We start from the raw sequence: 11,513 nt of genomic DNA, 5'->3' as shown, positions 1-11,513 counted from the left end.
AACACAGACAGTTTGAAAGATCCACCTTTAACTTAGTCATTTTTCAGGATTCATACTAGGATTTCTTTTAAAGGCAAAAAAAAAAAAAAAAGAGCCTTGGATAAATATGCCAGGAGGCTGTAAGACTCTAGACACCCCTTTTCAAGTAAAGATGCAAAAAGGATCTTTTAATTCGGATTCTGGGAGGCAGTGTTAGGTGTATTAATATCTACTCTGATAAAAAGACCACTCTATTTCCTTCTCTTTAAGAAACGCGAGTAAAGATTCTTTGCCCAGCATGCTCATTTCTCATGTGTAAATGGTGATCATGGTACTCACTGACAAAAAACTTACAATCAATTTCTGTTACAAAATCAATCAGGCCCTGGTGTGGTGAATCACAATTATCATTTTCATTTTCAGATGTGGGAAAGGGAAGTGCAGAGAAGCTAGGTTTTAGAGAGACTTGCTACTACTTAGACTGAAGCAGATGTGAGATGAGAAGCTTCCACTTAATGGGAAAATCCAACTCATCGGGCCAACTACTTTTTTTTCGGTTGTGCCACATAGCACGTGGGATCTTAGTTCCCCAACCAGGGATCGAAACTGTGACCCCTGCAGTGAAAGCTTGGAGTCAACCACTGGACTGCCAGGGAATTCTCAGGCCAACTGCTCTTGTAGTCAGGCAGAATATACTTTGAGGTATTTCTGAGGTAAGCATAAGGAGACAAAACTTGGGACCTGCGTTGGGGATTCTGAGCAGCAAATGTGATCAAGTTTGGCTGAATCCAGATTTAAATCTGGCAGCTATTAGTTGACTTGCTGATATAAACAGTATCAGTAGTTCAGGTCTGTATTTCCAGTTGTTGTTTATTCACTAAGTTGTGTCCAGCTCTTCTTTGACCCCAAGGACTGTAGCCCACTATGTTCCTTTTTCCATGGGATTTCCTAGACAAGAGGGTTCTTTACCACTGAGCCACCTGGGAAGTCCTATATTTCTAGTTCAGTTCAGTTCAGTTCAATCTGTACTCATCTTCAAAATAAGAATGCTTGGGGTCTCAAACATGCTGGCGTTTCAAACATGCTTGGGGTCTCAAACATGCTCTCTATGTGTTGATGAAAAAAGCACTACTTAGGAATAAGGAGTAAAGGTTTTGATCTTGGATTTGCTTCTTACTTATGGAGAGATACTGTACAAGCTAACAGTACTCTCTGAGCCTCATGTTCCTCAGATATAAAATGGCAATTCCTCTCCTATAGATTTCATGATGGGTTGATGACATTAAATTGAGGGACAAATGCAAGGAAATACATATCAAGAACATAATCCATGGACCTGGGCTTTAGTACAATAAATAAATCAAGTTGAAATAATTCAACCTTCTCAGAAGGTTATATCATGTATCTCTGAATAAAAAATATAATAATAATACTTTCTAGAAAAATCAGTGTGGTCTCTTGGGAAATAAGCAGATTAAATACAATAAAGCAGGGATCATCTCAGTGACAAATGACTTATTTTTATGAGCTCTGATATGAGATCTGAACACAAATTGGTCCAAATGGCATCCCAAGGATTATAAGTCTAAGACTTCTACATATTACTTTTTAAAAAGGTTGGGATAGATATAGGGAGCACCTGTGATGGTAAGGACTCCAGAGAGACAAAAAATGAAACACCCATTGGCCAAATTAACTACTACTTACCTCAATCATATTTGTGTCAATAAATTAAGGCCAATGAGCATGCATCAAATAATTGAGGATTCAGATAGTTATGCCTTCTGGGTGTTATTTTATTTCATTTTTTTTTTGCTAGAGAATTTGGGTTTCGGAACACTGCTTTATTTGAAACCTACAAATCATTATTCATCAAATGAAACCAATGATCAGATGTACCAAATTATGTGTTGCTAAACTCTAATTGTTTGCTTATGAGAAAAGCTGCCTTTATCGGAGTGCACAGACCACAAGATAGAAAAGTCTTTTTGTGACTCACTGAAACTTCTTATAGAAAGCCCACCAATTTCTTCACCTCCTGGCACACGGGATATGCTAATTCTTTGGCTCTTGCCGACCCAACTTGCAAAACTTTCTCTAAGTGGTCCTTGTTCATCTTCAGTTTTTCAATCTCACTCTTAATTGGAGCAAATTTCTCAATCACAGCATCTGCCACCACCAGCTTGTAGCGAGCAGTGTCCATCCCAGCGCTGCGGCGGACCACCTCCTCCACGGGGAGCCCGGCCACCGCTGCGTGAATGGCCACCAGGTTGGACACGCCTCCTCGGCTGGCGGGCTCGTAGGTGACCTCCGAGGTGAAGTCTGTCATAGCCTTGCGGAACTTCTGCACTATCTCCTCTGGGCTGTCGGTTATTCTGACAGTGGCCAGTTTATCGGGGTCTGATTTCGACATTTTGGCAGAGGGATCACGCAGGGACTTCACCTTCTTCATTGATGCTAGGTAGAAACACCAACACACATCCCAGGGGAAAAAAAAAAGATGTAAACAAAATAACAAAACACCAATAGGAATGTCAGTGTCTACATCTTAAAAAGCAGTGAGAACATCAAATAGCTTCATTATTTTTATCTGATTAAATAAATAACAAACATTCATTGTAAAAAATTCAAGCAATTTGAGCAAGCATGAAAGTAAAGGTGTACTATAATCAGAGAAGGCAATGGCACCCCACTCCAGTACTCCTGCCTGGAAAATCCCATGGATGGAGGAGCCTGGTAGGCTGTAGTCCATGGGGTCACTATGATACGGCTTATCGTATCTGAAGTCGGACACGACTGAGCAACTTCACTTTCACTTTTCACTTTCATCCCTTGGAGAAGGAAATGGCACCCCACTCCAGTGTTCTTGCCTGGAGAATCCCAGGGACGGCAGAGCCTGGAGGGCTGCGGTCTAGGGTCGCACAGAGTCGGACATGACTGAAGTGACTTAGCAGCATGTAATAAAATGTTGATATTTTGATCATATTTTCATGCGTCTTTTAATGTATATATACACATAAAAACATGTAATTTTATACAAGTGAATTTGTATCAGCTATACCGTTGTGCCATGCACAGTTTAAAAAGTATCCTGTTTCTTTCCTCTCTGCTCTTCCCTATTGGCTAATCACCCCCTGCCTACAACTCCTGCCCTTCCTACCCCCATGCCAGTTTTCACAACCTATGGCATCTTTCCATTTCTTTACCATTAATTAGGTAAGTAATTACCAACACACACACAAACACACATGCACGCGCACACACATGAGAGTGAGAGAAGTGACGTTATTGCTCTGATAGAATAAAAATGTTATGCTGTGCTTTATAAACCAGTATTATTAATAATTGCCTAATTTATGGCTATTACAGAAACATATAAAGTTTATATAGATAAAGTAAAATTGACCAAAGCATGAAAATAGTCCTTATTGCTAAAAGAAGGTTGATTTCAATGCATGGGGGGCCCTAAATATATTTGTGTGAACTGTTGGAATACCTTAGGAATTTATATCAACCTTCTGCTTCTAAATTGATACTAGGCACATGTTATATTCTTTAAAATGCGGTCAGCTTAATAAAGAGGGGCAGAGTTTAGGTTCAGTCATCTCTGATCCTGCCATAAGTTAACACTGCTACCAAAATATTGATACCTTGATAAGATTCCAGACTAGTATAGCCTTGCAAGCCACAGGTGAGGTTTTGGACTCAGTAGGCAGAACTGTATACTCCACCTCAGTTGTGCATTGTGCATAAGAAGGCAAAGTACGAGGATTATCAGCACTTTCTTGGTTTATCTAGATTATGATCCAGTGGTTCTCACTCTTAGTACTTTTGTTCTACTGTGAACAGAGAAGGCAAGGTCAGCTGGCTTTGGAACAAGAAGAGCTTGGTGTAGGGTCCAGCTTCCCAACCAGCTAGAAACATGACTTGGGCACAAAGCCCGCCTTGCCAAACCTCAGTTTCCTCATCCACAAGATAGGGAAAGATACCTCTCTACCAAATAAGATGTGTTTAGAAATACATATATATGTATGTGTGTGTGTGTGTGTGTGTATATGTATACATATATATACATATGGCTTCCCAAGTGGTACCAGCGGTAAAGAATCTACCCGCCAATGTAGGAGATGCAAGAGACACAGGTTCAATCCCTGGGTTGGGAAGATCCCCTGGAGAAGGAAATGACAACCCACTGCAGTATTCTTGCCTTGAAAATCCTATGGACAGAAGAGCCTGGTGGGCTGTAATCCATAGGGTTGCAAAATAATCAGACACGACTGAGTACACACACACACACAGACACACACACACATATACCCATGTGTACATATGTATGCTATTTTATAATGAAAATGATTATTTGTAGTTTCTAGTTTCTCTTATGCTTTTCAAACTTTCTTGGTTATTTTATTCAATAATCCAATGAGGCCTACTAGTCCTACATTACAGAAAAAGATGGGATTCTTATTACAAATCTTGAAGTCTGTTCATGACAAAGCCAAATACAGTCCCAAGAAAGTTCCAAATCTCTTATTCCATCATCCAATCCTCTCTCTTCAAAATGCAACCTGATTTGACAATCTCATATTTGCTACTTACTCAGAATAGACTTGGGTACTGGGAAGAACTCCCCATACTTCTTGTTAAAACTTTGTGCTAGATCCTGAACTAGCTCCATGTGCTGGACTTGATCCTCCCCAACAGGAACATGTGTGGACCTTTAATAAAAGACAGACAGAAGAACTCAGCAAGGCTCCTGCTTATAATGAAATGATATTGCAAGCAGCTGCATTTCCTGTGCCTATGTCACTGTTGGTGTTCAACAAATGTTCACCAGCTACAGAGGGAATGTTGAGACCCAAGTCTTTATCTGTGTATCAGACAGATGCCAAGGAGATGTTTGTCTACTCTAGTTGTATGTCTTCCATATCTGAAGAATACAGGCTTCAACACCAGCGTGACAGGATCTTGCTGGGAGGGAGGAATGGTATCCTAAAGAGCATGTGCTCCAAGCATAATTGTATTTTAAACCACTCCTCTTTCCCTCACCCAGTCAGCACATATTATCCTAGCTTTGACCAGACGCTTTTTACTTCAGGGCTTGCACTCACACTAGAAAGACACTCCACCCCACTCTTCAAATCAAAGATGGCAGAAAGTTCTTCAGGCAAGAGTTTTCCTCCCTGTCACACAGGGAGTGACTCAAAGTCTTTTTTTGGAATATTGTCTGTTTTTATGTAAATTGCAACCATAGAACAATCAACATGCTAAGGGAACTTGAATAAAATCTATTAGTACAATGTAGACGGATCTCAAAAACAATGTTGAATGAAAAAAGCAAGTCGCAGGAGACATGTACAGTACACTGACATTTATCTTAAAAGTACATATGACAATATTACGTATTGGTTATAGATGCATATATAAATATAAAAACATACTAGAAGCTTCTCCAAAGATTCATGATCATAGCTGCTTCTAAAGAAGGAAAGAGAAAGGGTCTGGGGAAAGGAACAAAGGAGATCTTGATTTTATCTGCAATATTTTATTTTTATTTATTTTTAAGAAATAATTTATTTGATTGCACCATGTTTTAGTTACAGCATGTGGGATCTTTGATCTTTGCTGCAGCATGCAGGATCTTTTTTTTTTTTTTTTAGTGTGACATGTGAACTCTAGGTTGTGTGTGGCATGGGAGATCTAGTTCGCTGACCAGGGATCGAACCCGGGCCCCCTGCATTGAGAGGACAGATTCCCAACCATTGGACCACCAGGGAAGTCCCTGTAATATTTTGTTTTATTAAAAAATGAAGATGGGACTTTCCCTGGAAGTCCAGTGGTTAAAATTCTGCCCTTCCAATGCAGGAGGTGCAGGTTTGATACCTGGTGGTGGAACTAAGATCCTACATGTTTCATGGTGTAGCCAAAAAAAAAAAAAAGAAGAGGTAAGATGAAAATTATCAACATATAAAGACATTGTTTATAATTATTTTAATCCCATATATAAAGTTTGCTGTGTTGGAACATAAGGAGGTATATCAAACAAAGAAAGATGAACCATTATAGAGAAGTCCTGACGGGGAAAACATACTGAAATATTACTAAGGAAGGAGACAGGTGATTTTAAGTATGTAGTGTTGGGCTAGGAGTTGACATTTACAGCTAATAAAGTGTTGTAGTTTCTTGATCAAGGACGTTTAATATTCTGCCTGTGGAAGCATCAGCCTTAGAGTACACTTGAATATTTAAATGACAATTGTACATATGAGTGGAAAAATAACAACTTTTCAAAACAGCCACAGAAGAGAAAAACTGCTAGAAAACTATGGTACTTTGTTACAGAGAGAATCTACTAGCCTCGTGGTTAATTAGTGGTCCCTGAAAAACTGGAAAATTTTTTTGCGCATTACTCTCCATAGGCTACTGGTTTATCTGAAAAAACTGTCTAGAGTATGAGGAAGTGAAGGTAGTTTTGACTAGCATAAAGACTAGGTACTTTATCCCTGATGTAAAGCTATATTACAAAGCTACAGCAATCAAAACAGTATTGTACTGGCACAAAAACAGACACACAGATCAACGCAGAGCAGAGTCCAGAAATAAGCAAGTGCATTACAGTCAACTAATCTATGACAAAGGAGGCAAGAATACACAATCGACAAAAAACACTCTCTTCAGTAAATGGTGTTGGGGAAAAAGGACAACTACATGTAAAAGAACCAAACTGGACTGGTATCTTATATCATATTCAAAAATTAACTCAAGATGGATTAAAACCTTGAATGTATGACCTGGAACCATAAAATTCCCAGAAGAAAACATAGGTGGTGATCTCCTTGACATTGGTCTTAGGGAAATTTATTTTGGATCTGACTCCACAGGGAAGGGCAGCAAGAGCAAAAATAAAGAAATGAGATGGCACCGAACTAACAGGCTTCTGTGTGAATGAATTAAAAGTAAAGTGCTGAAGGTGAGAGACAGAAGCAGAATGAAACCTGGGAGCAGGCATCCTGGTGACTGTTCTTTTTCGTGTAATACATCTGCTCAGAGAATGAAGGAGCCAGGCAGGCAATAGGAGAAAATCTATCCAAGGCATCACTACTAACCTAGTTGAGCAACACAAGCAACTGGGCTGGGGTGCAGCACACGATTCTGCCCTCCTGCTGAATTCTGAGCAGGGAATTCAACTAGCATCCTAGGAGACAGATGGCGGACACAGAGGCCTTCACAGATTTTTGTCTGCTGGCAAAACACTATTTGAATATAGTTTTCTTGTTCTGATATGGATTTTAAAAACCCAACACATAAAAATGAATCTATGAGGACTTCCCTGGTGGCCCAGTGGTTAAGAATCTGCCTGCCAATGCAGGGGACATGGGTTCGATCCCTGATCGGGGCAGATCCCACATGCTGAGGGGCAACTAAGCCCGCACACCACAACTACAGAACTAGACTCTGCTCCCCACAACTAGAGAAAAGCCTGTGCAGCAACAAAGACCCAGTTCAGCACCCCCCAAAAGAGAAAGAAATCAGGCAATCAAACAAACAAGTGAAAGACCCCAATACAAGGCCTATGAAAAATATCATGGAACGAAGGAAAGGGAACTTTACCCTTCAGAGCCTGAGCAAGGTCAAACATTTGAAAATGAACTTTTACAAGAAACAACTGTGTGTTGTTGTTGTTGTTGTTTTTTAAAGAAAACTGCTGTGTAACCTCAATAGGATTCAGAAGGGCATGGCTGTTATTACACATGAGCAAGAAATCACAATAGAAGAAAAACAAACATAGGTGGTGACAGAAAACAATTCAATGAAGAGAAAGTAAAATGATGAAGGAAACCAAACAGATAACAGAAGAATTGGGAGCAGTAGGAGCAGAATCCTAAGGACAGGATGTATCAGTGATCTGGCAAAGAAACCTGAAGCTCTCCAAGAACTCAGAGCAAGAGGAGAAAGAGAGAAGCATGACACGCAAATGACAGGCTGGAGGGCCATCCTCTGACCTGGAATATGGTCCTCCTCAGGAGGACATCAGGACCACGTGAACAGAAGAAATAACCTAAAACAAAAGGAGAGGTTAATGAATTAAGAACAAAGAAGTAAGCAAACAAAAATGAGTATACTTACTGAAGGAACACAGCAAGTTTCAATTATATTAAAAAAAAAACCTGGGACTTCCCTGGTGGTCCAGTGGTTAAGACTCCACATTCCCAGTGCATCAGCATGGGTTTGATCCCTGATCACAGAAGATCCCGCATGCCTGGTAAGGCAAAAAAAAAAAAAAAAAGGAAAAAAAATCCTAGAGAATCACACCAAAACACAATCCAGAAAAAAATTTTAAATTATAAACTTAAAGAAAAATCCTATAAGCCAATAGTTAGAAATAAAGACAGACAAAAGATTGATAATACAACGTTGAAACCATGTTTATAGGGTTGTGAGAAAAAAGTATTAAAAAACCTAGCCAAGCTGTGTTTTATATGTGAACTATACTAATAATAATTGAGGACTTCCCTGGTGGCTCAGATGGTAAAGCATCTGCCTACAATGTGGGAGACCCGGGTTTGAGCCCTGGGTCAGGAAGATCCCCTGGAGAAGGAAATGGCAACCCACTCCAGTACTCTTGCCTGGAAAATCCCATGGATGGAGGAACCTGGTAGGCTACAGTCCATGGGGTCGCAAAGAGCTGGACATGACTGAGTGACTTCACTTTCACACTAATAATTGGGCTTTCCTGGTGGCTCAGATGGTAAAGAATCTGCCTCAATGCAAGAGACCCAGGTTCAATCCCTGGTTTGAGAAGATCCCCTGGAGAAGGGAATGGGTACCCACTCCAGTATTCTTGCCTAGAAAATCCCATGGGCAGAGGAGCCTGGTGGGCTACAGTCCATGGTGTTGCAAACAGTTGGACACAGCTCAGCAACTAACACTTTCATAATAATGATGATGATGATGATGATGATGATAAAGTAACTGATAGCTATTGAACACTTCCTATATGCTGCACACTTTGCTAAGCACTTTTAATACATTCTTATTGTACATAAATCAATTTTACAGATGAGGTAAGCTGAACAGAAAGAAATTCTCAGGCTGGAAGAAAAATTGTAAAGGACTGGAAAAAAAGTTGAAGTAAATCTATGGACTAAAGAACTCAGAAATGGAGATGCTGAGGTATAAGGACTGGCTAAAAAAGACTAAGAACATAAAGTCTAAATTTTGGTTACAATTTGAAATAGAAAATGATGTAACCTGAAATCAAGTCATTTATGTAACAACAGTCAATTGAAAATCCCAGGTTAGTTTACAAATCAAAAGCAAGTATGAGTATAGACTCAGGATCTGCAAGTGTAATGAATAAGCCATCTTAACCACACAATATCACATTTTTTACTTGAAAAGATCAATGAAAGAGTCAAAAATATATTTTCAAAAAGATACAAACTGGTATACAAATGGACAATGGTCAGACATTCTATAACCAAAAATCTCTGACCCAAAACCTCTGGAGTAACCAACCAAGGAAGACAAACCAGTCTCTGCAGGAATGGACCCAGCATGGTCAAGACTTGGTTAATAACTGCCAACATCCCAATTCTTTGTCCAACTTAGGACCAACAAGAGAAAGTCAAATATGTTTCCCAAACCAATCACATAAGATGCCCCATTTCCAGTTAGCCTCCAGCTTCCCCATGGCAACAATGTCTAAACAGAGCATCCCTGAAGACTTCCTTTCCTATAAAGCCTCTCTACTCCCCCACCTGGCTGCAGAACACAAGTGATGGTGGCTGAGTCTTGCTGTGGCAAGCTCTGAAAGCCTATTTGTTCTTATTTGGGTGGTTTTTGTTGAAAGATAACCACTACTAGAACTAAAACCAGAAAGAACACCTTCCAAAGCACTGGAATAGATAAAAGCAAAGAAAACACAATCTCTCTATAGAGCAAAAGGCCCAAAACAAAGAAAACATTAAAATCATTAAAAACATAAAATATTTAATGATGTGGAAAAACATAAGACCAAAAAACCCACTCAGGATGCAAACTTTTTGGAAAATATATATAATGTGCATTCAGATAAAGAAGAGGCCATAGTGGTTAGAGTGGGTGCTCTGGTGTTAGGCTGGGATCAGGTTCTTGCTCTGCCACTCAGCAGCTAGGTGTTCCTGGGTGAGTTGTTTAAACTAAATCCCTTTTTAAAAATTTTTAAAGCTGACTAATAATAGTTCCTACTCACAGAGTTGCTTGAGAAATGAGTAAAATAATGCATGCAAAGCTCATAGTTGGTGCCTGGTATGTAGTGTGCAAACAAGGAATGTCAGCTGCAAAATATGGTTTGGAGGAAATGGCATGTGTATGTGTGTGTGTGTGTGTGTGTTGTGTGTGTGTGTGTCTGTGTGCATGTGCTCAGTCATGTCCAACTCTTTGCGACCTCATGGACTGTAGCCCGCCAGACTCCTCTTGTCCATGGAATTTTTCCAGGCAAGAATACTGGAGCAGGTCACCATTTCCTACTCCAGGGGATCTTCCTGAACCAGAGATTGAACCTGCATCTCTTGTGTCTCCTGCATTGGCAGGTGGATTCTTTACTAACACCACCTGTGGGAAATGTACCAATATGTTAAAAAGAATAGAAATAGTAGAAGTGATTTCTCACTTTTTCCTGGTTGAATATAGAATGTTTAAATTATATCAGAACACTGAAATGAATTTGTGAGAGACCTGACTCTCCTGCTACTGAACTCTATAAAGACAGAAAACAAGATGATGAATCCTGGGAAGTTTATAATTCAAATATTTAAGGCAGGGCGCTGGATCTATTGAATGTATTGCTCTTGTATTCTACTAGAATGTTCCTCCCTTAACTCTTACCGGTGCCTTGATTTCAGGTCTAAGCTTAAATATCACCTCTTTGGAGAAACCTTCCCTAACTCTACTCTCCAAAGTTAGCTTCCCTGTTATTCTTTTTCACAATGTCTTATTTATTTTCTTTATAGTGTTAATCCTAGTCTAATAATTTTACTTCATTTGTTTGCTTATTTAATTGTATCTTGCTTTCTCTCCTGCTAGCAAATAAGCTTTTTGAGACCTTGTCTTGCTTTTCAATCTATTTCCAACAGTGTCAGACTTTATCTTTTTGGGCTCCAAAATCACTGCAGATGGTGACTGCAGCCATGAAATTAAAAGACGCTTACTCCTTGGAAGAAAAATTATGATCAACCTAGATAGCATATTGAAAAGTAGAGACATTACTTTGCAAACAAAGGTCCGTTTAGTCAAGGCTATGGTTTTTCCAGTGGTCATGTATGGATGTGAGAGTTGGACTGTGAAGAAAGCTGAGCGCCGAAGAATTGATGCTTTTGAACTGTGGTGTTGGAGAAGACTCTTGAGAGTCCCTTGGACTGCAAGGAGATCCAACCAGTCCATTCTGAAGATCAGTCCTGGGTGTTCTTTGGAAGGAATGATGTTAAAGCTGAAACTCCAGTACTTTGGCCACCTCATGCGAAGAGCTGACTCATTTGAAAAGACTCTGATGC

General features: G+C 39.7%; 1 protein-coding gene across 2 annotated transcripts in view; it reads right to left on the bottom strand.

The window, feature by feature from the left end:
• Positions 1-1,757: 1,757 nt before the first annotated feature.
• Positions 1,758-11,513, bottom strand: part of WARS2 (tryptophanyl tRNA synthetase 2, mitochondrial) — a 94,485-nt gene continuing 84,729 nt past the window's right edge. For both annotated transcript variants that reach the window (XM_010847217.1, XM_010847218.1), the window contains exons 5-6: positions 4,579-4,697; positions 1,758-2,436 (exon numbers count right to left, since the gene is read on the bottom strand). In XM_010847217.1, coding sequence (XP_010845519.1) covers positions 1,988-2,436; positions 4,579-4,697 — 568 coding nt within the window. In that variant the 3' untranslated portion in view covers positions 1,758-1,987. The remainder of the gene's footprint in view (positions 2,437-4,578; positions 4,698-11,513) is intronic.

The sequence above is a fragment of the Bison bison genome, unplaced genomic scaffold (genome assembly GCF_000754665.1).
Source record: "Bison bison bison isolate TAMUID 2011002044 unplaced genomic scaffold, Bison_UMD1.0 scf7180017864247, whole genome shotgun sequence".
Lineage (NCBI taxonomy): Eukaryota > Metazoa > Chordata > Mammalia > Artiodactyla > Bovidae > Bison > Bison bison.
The sequence above is the reverse complement of the archived record's forward strand: the minus strand, read 5'-3'. Positions and strand labels throughout refer to the sequence as shown.